The 16,694-nt window shown below is 39.5% G+C and overlaps 2 protein-coding genes across 4 annotated transcripts in view; one reads left to right on the forward strand and one right to left on the reverse strand.

Annotated features, from left to right (window-relative positions):
- Positions 1-16,694, forward strand: part of Gss (glutathione synthetase) — a 55,800-nt gene that overhangs the window by 36,790 nt on the left and 2,316 nt on the right. The gene's annotated exons all lie outside the window — the stretch shown is intronic.
- The window catches only part of Acss2 (acyl-CoA synthetase short-chain family member 2), a 49,438-nt gene that overhangs the window by 13,472 nt on the left and 19,272 nt on the right, over positions 1-16,694 (reverse strand). For 2 of the 3 annotated variants that reach the window (XM_005384812.2, XM_013514052.1), the window contains exons 3-8: positions 2,088-2,179; positions 1,783-1,886; positions 1,460-1,532; positions 1,125-1,200; positions 852-966; positions 26-64 (exon numbers count right to left, since the gene is read on the reverse strand). In XM_005384812.2, the coding sequence (XP_005384869.1) occupies positions 26-64; positions 852-966; positions 1,125-1,200; positions 1,460-1,532; positions 1,783-1,886; positions 2,088-2,179 (499 nt within the window). The remainder of the gene's footprint in view (positions 1-25; positions 65-851; positions 967-1,124; positions 1,201-1,459; positions 1,533-1,782; positions 1,887-2,087; positions 2,180-16,694) is intronic. The other variant, XM_005384813.2, reaches the window with a different exon arrangement.

The raw sequence follows: 16,694 nt of genomic DNA on the forward strand, positions 1-16,694 counted from the left end.
CCCAAGGCAGTGGAGAAGTGGATACCTGGGGCCGGATGCGCTTGGATTTCTCTTTCAGCTTACCCTGTTAAGAGCCCATGGAATGGAAAGGCCAATGAGCAGGATCCAAGGATAGAGGAGTGGGAAGGAAGGGTGAGTGAGTCTTAAACCCCTGGATGTCTCCTGTCCCTCTGTCTCCCCTCCCTCTGGTTCCTCTGCCTCTATTTTCCTAAATCTGACTCTAGCTCTTATATGTGCATATCACTAACATTTATTGTTAAACTAAACTATAGCATCTCCATCCCAATACCACTCAGGCCCCTTCATGTCACAGAATCTAAGTAGCCTTCTATCCTTTTGGACCTCAGAGCTTTCATACCTTATGCCCCTCAGACCTGAAGGCCACACTGAGCTTTTCTACCACTTCCAACAGAAGTGCTGGATCCAAAGCTACCAAAAGCCATATTGAGGAATTTTGGTTCATCTATGGTAGACATCCCTTAGGCCACGAAAGGTAGTGCACCTCAAGTCACATTCTACTTAAGATGACTACATACAGTCACCTAAATTAGCTCATTTCTAATCCAAGCCCAAATCCTGAGGCTTCTCTGTGCCTGTCAAGATACCCTACTCAGCACAGGACTCTCCTTCACAACCTCTCATGACAAGTTCTTGAGGTCCAAAAGCCTTTCCCTCATATTCAAGGTCAAAATCCCTTGCTCCCAGCCAGCCCTGCCAGACAAAGCATTCGTAGGACTGCTTCCAGACCCTCAGCATTATAATAAGGAAGCAAAAGAAGACTTTAGGAACTTCTTGGTTAGGAAGTGGGAGGAAATTTGACCCCTGCAGAAGTATACCAGCACCATACTCACCTGGATATCTGGGCATGGCCTCTTAACCGGGGGAGATTGGCTGGGGGAGTCACTCATGCCAACCTCTGCTCGCCCCAAGTGCTTGACCACAATGCAGCATCTCACTGGGAAACCCCTGGAGAAAAGACAAGCCTGCAGTGGTAGCCTGATTGGCTCCAAAGGGAAGTTGGCAAGACCCACCCCTATCCATCTGGCGGGGGTGGACAAAGGGAGCTGGCACTGAGGAAAGACCCAGTTAACCCAGGGCAGTAGCCAAAAGGCCAGTGCACTTACTTCTCCCGACACTTCTCCAGGGACTCGTCAGCCAGCTCCTTCAGGTTTACAAGTTTTTCCCCCCTGTAGAAGGCATCTTTGGGGAGCAACAAACATTCCAGGGCTTAGTAGGAACTATCCTCCCCAGTGGCACAATGTCCACAGAGCCCTTCCTCAATGGGCCTCTTGACTCTGGCACTTATAGTTGATTTGGGCTGACAGGATTAGCTGAGATGGGACTTGGAGAGGAAAGGCAGGCAGTCCTACCCTTCATCCTAGGCAGCCCCAAACCAAAGAGCTGACTCGAGACTAAGACTCAAGGTGGGGTCTGCAGAAAAAGTGAGAGAATCAATCACCTGCAGTGATGAGAAGGCTGCAGTTGGAATCCAGGATCCGTTCACAAAGGGACTCTGCAGAGAAGCCTGCAAACTAAGGAAGGAAAGAAAAACTGAGGGAGAGAGGAAGATCTCAGGGTTGAGTGAACAAGGAAAGGAGTTGTTCATGAAACTTAGAATCTCTAAGCCAGGGTCCAAGAAGAAACTGAATAACTGATACAGATCTATGACATAAGCACATTAAGCCCCTTTGTTATTTAAGATCCTCCATCACCCAGGCCCAACCTGCTTCTCCAGATCCATGTCCTCAACCCCTGCCCCTTTTCACCAGCCCAAACTCCTACCACAATGGAGTGCAAAGCCCCAAGGCGGGCACAGGCCAGCATGGCTACCACAAGCTCCAAGATCATGGGCATGTAGATGGCCACCCGGTCACCCTTCTGAATGCCTGCAGGTAAAAGACACAGAACATTGACAATGAGCCTTCCTGCTGCTACTTCCTGCTCCCACCCATTCAGTTGGCTTTTTTCCCAGTTAACTTTTTCTGTTTCCCTGTTACCAAGTTCCTTCCATTTATTTTTCTCTCCCCACAAATCCTCAGATCCCAATGCCAAATCCTCCAGCCCCTTTCCCACACCCTCACACTCACCCTGCTTACGGAGAATGTTGCTGAACTGACACACTTGGACCAGAAGTTCACGGTATGTGATCTGAGTGGTCTCTCCTGGCTCATTACCCTCCCTGAGATATACCAGAAAGAACCAGCATTAGGGGTACAAACGAGAGAGGAACAGTTATAAAATCCACCTAGCAACACTAATGCCTGGGCCTATGAGGGTAAGCCATCTTCCACCACACCATGAGCTAACCAGACAGATACTGTACTTAGCTTTTCAAAATACTTTGTATATTTAGAGTGTCATTGCAAAGTGTACTGTCCATCTCTGAGCCTCATTTTTTATGTTGATAAAGTATAATGATGGTCTCTTCTCTTGTATGTGTTAGGAAAAATTAATATCACAGATGTGTCTTTCTGATGATGTATCAAAATTACATTGGCAGTCTGGCGTGGCAGTGCACGCCTGTAATCCCAGCACTCGGGAGGCTGAGGCAGGAGGGTCGTTGCAAGTTTGAGACCAGCCTGGCCTACAAAGTGAGCTGCATATCAAGATTCTGTCTCAAAAAGACAAAACAAAACAAAACAAAAAAAACCCAAAAACAAACAAAAAAAAACCAAAATTACACTGGTGTTATTCAGAGTAGGGTCTCCAACAGAGAGTAGGGACTCCACTGTACCCAAATTACCTAGGAAATTTGTTAAAATACAGATTTCTAGACCTCAACTCAGACTTCCTGAATCAGAACCACAAGGTCCAAGAATCTGCTTTTTTATCACAAGCTGGTACAAAGATTAGTAGGTAATTCAAATGTACATTTATAGTTTGAAAATCACCACCTTTTGGCTGGGGATACACTCAGGTAGAGCACCTATCAAACACGTACAAAGCCCTGGGTTCAATCCCAGCTCCACCGAAAAGGAGGAAAAAAAAAGTCATAAAAAACTTCCATATTCTATCAGGTGATTTCTGTTTCCCTCCTCCCTTCCTAGCTTTGACCCGGTTAAGCAGAATGATACAATAATGAGTGACTGAGGAGAAATATTTTCTAAAAATACATGTTCTTAAACCAGGCATGCTGCTGCATGCCTATAATCCCAGCACTCAGCAGGCAGAGGCAGGAGGATCACCATGAGTTGAAGGCCAGCCTGGGCTACATAGTGAATTCAAGGCCAGCCTGAAATACACAGTGAGAATCTGTCTCAAAAATACAAAACAACAAAAAAAGTACATTCTTAAGGAGCTGTCTTGACTGTATGCAAAGATTTAGGTATAAAAATGTTTCACTCTGTTTTTTCTGATTTTCTGATTATAAAACTAAGTAATACATACAAAGGGCATTGTATAAAAAGATATGTAATAATAAGTGCCCCCCCTTTCCTATCTCCCAATCACCCTGACTAGCAGCAACTATTGTTACTAATATTCTGTGTAACTTTTAAGAGAATTTGCAAACAGAGCCACTCGTAGTAGAATACAGGCTCAATAATAACACAACTAGTGGGTAGTGACCAAAATAATCACTTTAAAAGAATCCTACACCATTAGCATCTTTCATAAAATGTTATTAAAGACAGATATTTAAAAATTGAATTTAAAAAATCAGACTTTAAAAGGAATAAGCACCTCGCAGTCTCCAACCAACCAGAGGGTAGGATGAGTAGGAAGAACTACTCAATTCAAAGAACCAGCCCAGTATCCAATCATGTATATATGCATTTATGTTTATATATTCTCATTTTTCTACACAAATAATGGCATCTTGTACACATTATTCTTTTTCCTGTTTTTAATTGAGTATTATATATTCAATAAACTGCACAAATCTTAAGTATAGAGCTCAATCATTTGCTTCTTAAAATGTAACAATATACTTTGCTATTCTCAATCAAGACTAAAAGAGCTCAATCTCTTTGTCCTCTATTTGTAGGTACCTTAATTTGTTTAAACCATAAATGCTTCAAGAATATTAAATCAAAGAAGTACAAACAGTACATAAGTATATGAAGAAATGTTCAACATCACCGGCCATTCAAGAGATGCAAATTACAACAATGCTGAGATTCCATCTCACCCCCCAAACAATGGCTATTATCAATAAATCAACCAATAACAAATGCTGGAGGGGCTGTGGGGGTCATGGAACCTTCTCCGCTATTGGTGGGAGTGTAGACCAGTGCAACCACTGTGGAAATCAGTGTGGAGATTCCTTAAAAAAAAAAAAACACAAAAAAAAAAACTAGGACTAGAGGTCCCATTGGACCCAGCTAGTCCCCTTCTGGGTATCTTCCCAAAAGAATTAAAGGCATCATACCACAGCAATATATGCATTCCCATATTTATAGTGGCATAGTTTGTAATAGCCAAATCTTGGAAACAGTTCAAATGTCCATCAACTGATTAATGGATAAAGAAGATGTATTTTTTTTTTTTTTTTTTTTTTTTACAAAATGAAGTACTACTCTGCCATAAAGGGTAAGCTTGAGACATTTCTAGGTAAATGGATGCCCCTTGAGACCATACTGTTAAGTGAAATAAATCGGACACACATGTGTGAATACCACATTGTTTCTCTGGTGTGAGAAACTGAAAGTGTAAATAAGGACCAAAATGTATATTAGGTACTGAGAAATAGGAGGAAAATGTTGAAGTGGGGAGAGGAACAAGAGAGGAGGGAGGGGAAAAGGAAAGAAGGGAGAAGTTAAAAAAAGTGAAAAAATAAGGAAAAATAGAAAAGCTTTTATAAATGGGGAGCGGGGGAGAATGGGGAAAAAAGAATCAAGTTATATCATGTACAGGTACAAATTCTCTATGATGAATATGATCATTATGCATATCTAAATGTACCAATAAAATCTGATTGAAGAAAATAAATTAAATCACTTCCAAGTACATTTGTAGGATGAATTATTGGGTCAAAAGATATGTCCACTTTAAATACTAAAAAATATTAGGCATGAACTACTTCAGGTAGGAGTGTCAGGCAAGGTCTTTCCTGGGATGGTGATATTTCAGCTAACACTTGCATAATAAGCAGTAGGCAACCATATTAATTTTTGGGAAGAGTATTCTGGGCAGAAAGCATCAAATGGAAATAACAAAAAGGAATCCAGTATGGATACAGTACAATGAGCAAGAAGTTGGGTAGGAATGAAAGACAGAAGCCAAATCATGTAGGACCTTGCAGGCAATGGTAAGAAGTTTGAATTTTATTCTAAATGGTTTCTTCCCGGCTTCCCTTATGCACAAAGCTCAAGCCCACGCCCCACACTTTTGATAATGTCATTGCCTCAGCTCACAATGATACTCTTTCTCTTTCAGACACAACACCACACAGCCTCCCCCCAGTACAAGAGACCGTTGTGTTCCTTCTCCTTCCTTACTACCCAGAGTACTTAGGAAGAAGGAAACCAAAACCTAGACAGATGTAGTATCCGGCCAAGGTCATACAATAATAAGTGACAGAGCCAAGAATAGATCCTCAAGTCTTCCTATTTCAAGTCAGGACTCTTTCCCTTATGGTGAAGGACAGGGATTGGCAGGGAAGGAGGCCTTTTCTTACTGACAGAGGTTACACAGAAGATTAGCAGCCTCTTTCCAGCTTTTGGCCTGATGAGTCAGTTTCTATCCTCTCCTTGGCTTTAACTCTCCTAGAGCTAAAAGGAGCCAAGCACAGAGAGCTTACTAAAGTAGGAAGGAACTAGGGGAGAGGAAGCTGGCAAATGGCCCTGAATACCAGAGGCAGAAAAGCCATTTCCTTAATGGGCCCACTGACGAATGCTACAGGAACTTCAGAACATCTCTAGTTACGGCTGAATACTGATGTATGTCTCTACACATGACTGTCCACATGTGTACCACATACGAGCCCACCCATGTGTACTTACTTGCATAAATCATGTATACTAATATATAACTATTGTAGGCACAAACCTGCTCATCTGCCCACATGAACACAAGCATAAAAATGTGTACCCAGAACTTAGACCCACCTACAAGTACATGTACCACATTTACCTATGTGCACACCTTGTCTTTTCAGAAACTCTTTATCAAATCATTGTTTTATTTTTTCATGAAACTTTCCATTATTGGAAATTATCTCTTTTACTTACTTGAATATTATCTATATCTTTCACTGGAATATAAGCTCTATGATAACAGAGACCTCATCTATCTTGTTCACTACTCTATTCTTAACATCTATAGCTGAGCCTGGTAGACAGAAGGTGAACAGGAACAGATAAACACAACCTATGTAAGTACAGCTTCCTCGAGCCCACTTCTAGCATCCCCCCCCCCACACACACACACCAGCGTGCATTCCTCTCCCTGGCTACAGGCTCAAGTTATACATTATTAATATAAGTACCTTACGCACTCCAGTGTCTTCTTTCTCTGATATATACACCAGGCTGAGGCCCCTGGCTGGTGGAAGAGGGGGGCAGGGTACTTACTGGCTTACTGTAAGATCCCAAGCCCTTTAAGATGTTCTTAACAAAACATTTAATTTGGTCCCTAACACTGAGATTCAAAGAAACTATTAGCTATGCTTGGGGTCATACAGTAGGTTGTCAAAAACATGGACAAGGACTGAGCCCAGGCTTCTTTCCACAACACTAGGAGTGACAAGCTCAGAAATTAAGAGTCCAGGTGTAAACAAGTGAAGTAGGTCATAGGAAGAAAAATTCTTTTCATTTATCTTTTTATTAATTAAGTTATTGGTACATTTTAGGTATACATGATGATCACATTCATCATGGGGAATTTATACACATGATATACCTTCTTTTCCCCCTCATTTTCCTACCCTCCCTTCAACCCCTCTTCCCCTCACTATTTGCAAAAGCTTTGTCTCCATTTTTTCCTTCTTTTATTTTTTTCTTTCCCTTTTTCCTTTCTTTTCTCTCCCTTCCTTTCCCCTCCCTAGTTCTCCTTCCCATTTGAACATTTTCTTCCTATTTCACAATATCTATTATGCATTTTGGTCCTTATTTACACTTTCAGTTTCTCACGCCAGAGGAACTATGCAGTATGTACACATGTATATCTGATTTATTTCACTGATGAGTACAGTCTCAAGGTGCATCCCTTTACCTAGAAATGTGTCAAATTATCCTTCTTTATGGCTGAGTAGTACTCCATTATATAAAAGAACCACATCTTCTTTATTTATTCATTGGTTGATGGACATTAGGACTGTTTCTGGGCCAGGGATATAGCTCAGCAGTACAAGCGCCTGCCTGGCAAGTGCAAGGTCCCAAGTTCGATTCCCAGTCACACACAAAAAAGGACTGTTTCTAAGATTTAGCTATTATAAACTATGCCACCAGAAGCATGGGTGTACTGTGGTATGATGCTTTTAATTCTTTTGGGAAGATACCAAGAAAGGGAATAGCTGGGTCTGATGGAACCTCTAGTCCTAGTTTTTTTAGGAATCTCCACACTGATTTCCACAGTGGTTGCACCAATCTCTACTCCCACCAACAGTGGAAAAGGATTCCTTTTCCCCCACAGTCTCTCCAGAATTTATTACTAGTTGATTTCTTGACAATAATCATTCTTTCTGGAATGAGATGGAACTATCCCAGGGATGCAGGGACGGTTCAACATACATAAATCAATAAATGTAATACACCATATTCACAGAGCCAAGGACAAAAATCATACGGTCATCTAATAGATAAGGAAAAGTATTTGACAAAGTCCAACACTCATTCATGATTTTAAAAAACCCTACAAAAAACTGGAATAGATGGTCTTTATCTCAATCTGATAAAAGCCATCGATGACAAACCAACAGCCAACATCACACTAAATGGACCAAAACTCATTCAAGAGATACAAATTAAAACAATGCTGAGATTCCATTTCACCCCAGGAAGAATGGCTATCATCAAGAAATCAACCAAAAACAAATGCTGGAAGGACTGTGGGGAAAATGGAACCTTCTCTGCCTGTTGGTGGGAGTGCAGACTGGTGCAACCACTGTGGAAATCAGTGTGGAGATTCCTTAAAAAAAAAAAACTAGGACTAGAGGTCCCATTTGACCCAGCTAGTCCCCTCTGGATATCTTCCCAGAAGAATTAAAAGCATCATACCACAGCAATATATGTGCACCCATGTTTATAGCAGCACAATTTGATATAGCTAAATCTTGGAATACCTATCAACCAAGGGATGGATAAAAAACATGTGACATTTTTATGCAATGGAGTACTACTCAGCCATGAAGAAAGATAAACTTGAGACTTTTATAGGTAAATGGATGCAACTTGAGGCCACACTCATAAGTGAAATAAATCAGACTCACAAGTATAAATACTGTATTGTCTCCCAGGTGTGAGAAACTGAAAGAGTAAATAAGGTCTAAAATGTACAATAGATATTGTGAAATGGGAAGAAATTGTTCAAAAGGAAAAAGGAACTAGGATTGGTGAAAACGGGAAAGGACAGTAGAGAAAAGGGAAAAAATGCAGGTCAGTTTTACTATTAGTGTCTCTTAGTTCATTAAAAAGGAAGGTTTGTGCTAATATCAATTGGAGAAATTTTTCTACCCATATCTTGTACCTTAAGCAACTACTTTAAAATAACAACATATAATCTATTAACTACTATTATTTTCCTATCATTTTGTTATAAAATTTTTTACCCTTTTTCCATAAAAGAAAAAAAAGAAAAAGAAATAAATGGACAAAAACTGAAAGCTTTCACTCTAAAATCAGAAGCAAGACAAGGATATCCACTGTCACTACTTTTATTCAATATAGTTCTGGAAACACTACCCAGAGCAATTAGAGAAGAGAAAGAAATAAACAGAATAAGGATAGAAAAGGAAGAAGTTAAATTATCATTATTTGTGGATGACACAATACTCTACATAGAAGACCCCCAAAACTCCACCAAGACTTTTAATTTGATAACCAAATTCAGTAACAGAGCTGAATATAAAGTCAACACTCAAAAATCAATAGCCTTTCTATAAATAACAAAGCATCAAAAAAAAAAAAAAAGAAATTATCTAGGAATCAATGTAACGAAGAAAGTAAAAGACCTCTACATTGAAAACTACAGTACCATGCAAAAAGAGATTGAAAAGGATATCAGAAAATGGAAATATATCCCTTGTTCTTGGATAGGAAGAACCAATATAGTGAAAATTGCCATACTACCAAAATTGTTATACAGATTTAAAGGAATCCTGGTCAAAATTTCAACAGCATATCTCACAGAATTACAGAAAACAAGGGAACCAGAAGAGACGTAGAATAGCAAAGGCAATTCTGGGCAACAAAGGCAAAGCAGGGGGCATCATAATCCCTGACTTGAAACTATACTGCAAAACTACTGTGATAAAAACAGCACAGTACTGGAAAAAAGAAAGAAAGAAAAGAAAAACAGACCCAAGGATCAATGGAACAGATTAGAAGATGCAGAAGTGACTGCAGACATACTCAGCCACCTTATCTTTGACAAAGGAACCAAACATCTTCACTGGTAGAAAGACAGCCTCTTTTATAAATGGTGCTAGAAAAACTGGCTTTTCACATGCCAAAGATTAAAACTAAATCCATATCATTCACCATGTACTAAACTAAAATTGAAATGGATCAAAGATCTAAATATTAAAACAGAAACACTAAATCTTCTGAAAGACAGAAAAGGTAGACCTCTTGAAGACATTCATGTAGGCAAAGACTTTATGAACAAAATCCCAATTTCATAGGAACTGTTACAAAAAATCAACAACTGGGATCTCATCTTAAAAAGCTTTTGCACAGCAGGAGAAACCACCAACAGAATGAAGAGACCACCCACACTATGGGAAAAAAATTTTGTCAGCCATTCTTCTGACAAAGGACTATTATCTAGAATATATAAGGAACTAAAAAAAAAATCAGACTCCCCAAATTTAAAGACCCAACCCAAAAATGGGCTTCTGAAATGAACAGACACTTCCCAGATGAAGAAATACAAATGGCAAATAAATATACGAAAAAATGTTCAACATCACTGGTCATTCTAGATATGCAAATTAAAACAATGCTGTCAATTTTTAGACAGAACCTACTTGTTTTGGTCAAAACTTCTGAATCTTTGAATGTTGACAATTTTTTTTATCTTATTGATAACTAATTTTTAGAAGTTTTAAATGCTCTGGCCCAGACAAAACTATTAATGAGAGATTATGCTGGTAGGCTACTGATTGGGAACCTTTGCTATAAACCCAACAACTCTGCCGAAACCTGGAGGCCATATAGTTAGTGGGACAACCTACATACATTGTCATTAGGTCCTTCTCATTTCTTCCTCTAGGAATCCATTTCCAACTACCTCATCCTTACACTCTCCAAATGTACTTTACACCATTATTGCTTCAAAATATATTTTGAATTAGACTACTTCTCTTTACATTTATTTCTACCATCCTAATCCAATATCACCATTAGATAAGTCATATTGTGTTACTCTTCTACTCAAAATGCTCAGATCATTTTCCACATCATTTTAATAAAAGTCAAAGTCCTCACAATAGCCTACTTGTTTCTAAATGATCTAGTCCACCTCTATCTTCAGATATTATTGTTTTCTCTTCTTCTCCTTCTTCTCCCTCTGCTCCAGCCACATGGCCTCCCTAGCATAAGGCAGAAATATAAAATGTTAACCTCATAGCCTTTGTCCTCCACTTGAAACATTCTTCCCCCAGACAATTGCACAACTTATTCTCTATCTTTGAGTCATTGGTACACTGTTCACTTCTCAGTGAGGCAATCCTTGTCCATCCCATACAAAAGTGCACCCTACCCCTTAGTGTCATATGCTCCAAACTAACATCTTTTATGAAGTCTTACTTAATTTCCTTTTCCCTACCTCCCTTTGCTCCCAAAGCTTTTTATATCACTTTCCTTGTGATGTTTTTGGTTTGTCTGTTTTTGCCTCATTATATCTATATGAGTCTCATTTTTTCTCATACCCTGGGCTTGTGGTGTTTGGAGATCATTTCTTCTTCTCTATCTCCTCCAAGAACAGCTGCTATACTAGGTACCCAAGGGTCGTGGTAAATCATTGAAAAGACTAATAAATGATTAATAAAAGGGAAGACTGGGGTGCTCTTCTATATATGGGAGGGGTAGGCAATGGAGTGAAGATTTTAACTCCCTACAAGTGAGGAATATAATAGGAGGAAAGAGCTGAAAGAACGGGGAATGGGAGGGACAGAGAACGGGGAATGGGAGGGACAGGAGTGTAGCTCAGTGGCAGAGCAATTGCCTAGCACATGTGAGACCCTGGGTTCCATCCCCAGCATTAGAGGAAGAAAATTAAAAACAGATAGGTCAAACCTGTTATGCAAGGAACACTGAACTGATGTGGAGGGAATTGGTCACACTCAAATATCTGTATCTCTGCTGCCTCTACCGTAGTTCAAGCCACCTTCCTTTGTTGCATGGATGACCACAGGGGGGGCCTGACTGGTGGTCTATCACTTCATTCTTGCTCCTTTCAATTCACATATCACTCAGAATGATCTACTAAAAACTTAAATGGGACCACATCACTTCCTGACTGAAACCCCTTATTGGCTTTCATTGCATACAGAAGAAAATTCTAACTTCTATACTTTGTATCCCCTCCAACTTCATCTTGTGCCATTCTCCTTTCCTGCTCCCTAGACTCCAATACACAGGCCTTCTGACAGTAGAACATGCCATGTTCTTTTATTATCTTCTGCCAACTCTTTGAATTGCTCTATCCTGTGTTTCAGATCTCAGCTTAAATGTCACCTCCATGATGAAATTTCTTCTCTCAGTCCTGCCTATTATTCCTCATTACAACATTCTGTTTACTTTCTTCATAGCATTTTTCTCAAGTTATACTTTTTTTTGTCTTTTTTGAGACAGGGTCTGGCTGTGTAGTTCAGGCTAGTCTCAAACTATGTAGCTCACGCTGGCCTCAACCTCATAGTAATCCCCCTGCCTCAGCCTCCCAAGTGCTGAAATCATAGGTTTGTACCACCACACCTAGCTTCAAGCAAGCTATACTCCTTCTGAGAAAATCTCTGGGTTCAATCTCCACTACTCAAAATAAAACAAAACCAGAAACCAATCATACATCCTCTGTTATTTACTTTTTTGTTTTGTTTTAATTGTCTGTCTCCCCTAATAGACAAAACATAGTTTCTGAAGGCAGAGGCGAGTTGCTGTTGTCCACTGCAGAGTATCTAGTACCTTGCACAGGACCTTATGTATAGTTGGCACTTGATATATTTTTCTGAATTAACAAATGAAACTGAAAGATCATTAAAGGAAAGCAGCAGAGCAGTAGTGTATAACTATAAACTGAACAGCTAGGTCAGTTGGGAAAATTTAGTATAACAAAGCCCTTAAAAACTGTCAGTTATCCAAGATGGGAAGTACTCCTTTAGGAGCTCCCTAACCCTGGAGATATTATGTAGAACTTGGGATGTGCAAAGATACTAAAAGGCAGACTCCACCATATGGAGCAACCAAGATCAGTGTTTCCCAAAGTATGGTCAGATAGAGTTAATAATGTAGGTTCCAAAGTCCCACCCCACATAGCTACAGGATAGGATTGTTCATTTTAGGCCAACGAAACCCTCACACGTACTTTTACTGTTCATTTTCCAGAGCATAGAGACTAACAAGTCCATTGTACAAACTTCATATAATTCATGTTCACTGAATATTGAACTTGTGATTCTCCAGCCTCAGCCTCCCAGAGTGCTGGGATTACAGGTGTGTATCACTATGCCTGACTCGAGATGACCTATAAGGCCCTTCCAACTTCAATATTCCTGTTAGTTTATAAAATGAAAAAATAATGTAGAACACGTCTATGATCCGTAAAGAACTACACAAATGTGAGGCTCTCTGACGTAAGTCTACCCTCAAGTCATTTTCCCTTTCACCAAAGGAGCATGGAGTAGAAGCAACTTAACTTGACAAATTAGCGGCCTAATGCTCCCTCTGGATATTTCTGCACTAGCTGCAGTGAAGGAGAAAGATGAAAAAGTAGGTGGATGGAGACATACCCAAAATTGACTGAATCACAAATCACTTAGAGTGCTAAAAGATGATGGAGCTTTTGAGATTTACTACCCTTACTTATTCATAAATTAGAAACCTAAAATACAGAAATGGGAAATGACGGCCTCAGGGGTACTTAGGACACTACTAGCAATGTAATTCTACATGTTGTCCAGTATGGTAGTCACTAGGCACATGTAGTGATTGAATACTTGAAATGTTTTTGAAAAGCTTATTTTCAAATTTTCTTTTAATTGCTTTATGAATCAATTATCATATGTGCCTAATGGCTACCATATTAGACAGTACTGTTGTAAGCTCTAAATGTCTCAAGTTCAGGGCATTCTCTTCCTAAATGACTTGGCCTCCAAAAAGGAGATGTTGGCTTCCAAAGCCAGATAACAAGGTATAAAGAAGAAAATCAAAGTTCAAGATCGAGCTGGGTATAGTGGAACATGTCTCTAATCTCAGCACTATGGAACTGGAAGCAAGAGGACTGCAAATTGGAGCCTAGGCTAGGCAACTTACTGACTTAGCAAGACCCTGTGTCAGAAAATAACAAAGGGCTAGGAACGTAGCTCAGTGAGAAAGTCCTAGATTCAATTCTCAGTACTGAAACAAATAAATAAAAGTATAAGACAGCCAGGTATGGTGGTGTGTAATGTCACTGTAGCACTTGGGAGCCTGAGGCAAGAATTGCCATGAGTTTAAGGCCAGCCTGGGCTACACAGAGAGTTCAAGGCCAGCCTGAGCTACATAGTGAGACCCTGTCTAAAAAAAAAGGGGGCAAGAGCCCTGAAAACTGTGGTTTTATGAGACTACTAAGACTGGACTTTTAGTGTAGTTGTCAGAAATTTATCATTCTGCTTGGTTCCTCTCTCACTTTTGTAAAAAATGCTCCTGTTCAAAACACTATTGATTCCTGGTTTCTAGTGATATCTAGCTTGAAGACCCTAATGCAGTTTCATCTAATTCTCTATTTAAAAACTGGAATCAACCGTCATCCTATTACTTGGAAGGGCTTTCCACTAACTATAAAACTGATGAAACTACAGTAAAAAGTCTCAATTAGCAGTACACTTATTAAAAGCCTAAACACAGAGTTTTGATCCTTTTCATCCCTTCTCCCTGGTTCAGAAAGCCAGTTCTGCACCAACCAGTCTTCAAAAGGCAGGCATGATTAGGGAAATACAAATCAAAACCACAGTGATAGCCCACTTTACACTTACTAGGATGGCTGTAATCAAACAGACATATAACAAGTTGGTAACTATATAGAGAAATTGGAAACCTCATATTTTGCGAATAGGAATATAAAATAGTTCAGCCACTTTAGAAAACATTCTAGCAATTCATCAAAAAGTTAAATATAGCTGGAGTGGTCATGCATTCCTGTAATTCCACCACTTGGGAGGCTAAGGCAGGAGAATCATGAGTTCAAGGCTAGGCTGGACTACACTGTACAGGGAGTTCAAGACCAGCCCGGACAGCATAGTGAGACCTTAGCTCAAAGAAAGAGAGAAACAAAGAAAGAAAGAAAAAGAGAGAGAGAGAAAGGGAGAAAGGGAGAAAGGAAGAAAGAAAGAGAGACAGAGAGAGAGAGAGAGAGAGAGAGAGAAAGAGAAAGCAAGAAAGAGAGAAAGAAAGAAATTACCATATGACACAGTACACTCAAGTGTATATTCAAGAGAATTCAAAGCATACATTCAAACAAAAATTTGTATACAAATGTTCATATCAGAATTATTCATGATATCAAAAAGTAGAAACAATGTCAGGGGAGGAGTATATAAATAAAAATATAGTATATTCACCCAGTGAAATATCCATAAAAAGGATAAAGTCCTGATATGTGATGTTACAATAAAGTGGATGAACACTGAAAACATTATACTATGTGAAAAAAGCTAGAAAAGCTATGTATTATATGATTGTTTATATAAAATGTCTAGAACTGGCTGGGCATGGTGGCACATGCCTATAACCCCAGCACTCTGGGGAGGCTGAGGCAGGAGGATTGCCATGAGTTCAAGGTTACCCTGGGCTCATAGTCATTTCAAGGTCAGCCTGAACTACAAAATGAGACCTTATCTCAAAAAACAAACAAAGAAAATAAATCTCCCAGAATGTCCAGAATAATCAGAAGCATAGAGCCAGAAAGTAGATTAGTGGTTGTCAAGAGGTAAAGTGGGTAAAGTTGGGAGGACATGAGGAATGACTGCTAATGAGAATGAGACTTCTTTTGCAGGTGGTGAAATGTTCTAAAATTGATTGTGGTAATAGCTATACACCTTTGTGAGTATACCAAAAATCACTGAAGTGTACACTTTAAATTACTGAATTATTTGGTATAAATTATGTCTCAATAAAAATATTGTGATTTTGATTGGAATTTTAATAAACATACAAATTAATTTGGAAAAACAGATATCTTTATATAAGTCTTCCTTTGCAGAAAGAGTGTAGCCATTCATCAGAAAGATTTAGCACTGGGGTAGGGATGTAGCTCAATGATACAGTTACTTGCCCACATTTAGACCTTACAAAAGTACTGTCCAATATGGTAGCCATTAGGCACATGTGATAATTGATTTATAAGCAATTAAAAGAAAATTTAAAACTAAGCTTTTCAAAAACATTTCAAGTGTTCAATCGCTACATGTGGCTAGTGACTACCATACTGGACAATACTGCTATAGAATAACGTTGTAATGTCCTGAATAGTGTGAATAAGGTCCTGGGTTTAATTCTCAGGGAGAAAGGGAGAGAGGAATAAAAGAAGGAAGAAAAAAGGAAGGAAGGAAGGAAGGGCAGCACTATTTATTTATTCTTGCCTAGTGACATATTGGTACATTTTTCCACCTAGCTGCTTCCCTAAGAGCAGGCAAAATATCTTTTCATCTGTTTCCTCCTCAGTGCCTAGCATGAAGTTTAATGTATAGTGGGTATTTAATGCATAATTGTGAAGTCAACAGATGAAATAATGAATGAACAGACTTATCCAGGCTAATATTTCCAGAGAGGAAATATGGAAGGAAGTAGGGAATAAGAGAGAACCTAGACAAAGAAGATAGATGCTGGCCAGGCAGGGAAACCGTAGAGACGAAAAGGGTATGAAACTTTTGGAATGAAATACAACGTTGCGTCAAGAACAGTTTCCTCAACCGCGGTAGTGGGCTCAGTCCTGGACTGGGTCCTATGAGAGAGACTGGAAGACAGCCCTGGAGCAGAGTTTCAAGATATGGGACTCCTGCCCTGTAATCCAGACTATTATTAGACCCTGCCCACTTGCCAGCTATTTTCAGATCTTGATCCAGAGACTTGTGCTTATTCCCCTTGGCCAAATTAACTTTGGTGCCAGTTGAACTCTGTACCTCTTCTCTGCTAAGAGACAACCCAGACCAGTACAGAAGGCGACCCTTTTCCCACTACCTACTTGCCTACTTACATGAGAAAAATCATACTTATTTCTACCAGACTATGATGCATGATGGCCTTATTCATAACAAGTGAATGAAGACAGCTCACTCAAATCCTTCATTTGTTGTTTTTTTTGTTTGTTTGTTTTTCATTTTTCTTCCAGTACCAGGAATC

This window comes from Chinchilla lanigera, unplaced genomic scaffold (genome assembly GCF_000276665.1).
Source record: "Chinchilla lanigera isolate Chin_1 unplaced genomic scaffold, ChiLan1.0 scaffold00021, whole genome shotgun sequence".
NCBI lineage: Eukaryota > Metazoa > Chordata > Mammalia > Rodentia > Chinchillidae > Chinchilla > Chinchilla lanigera.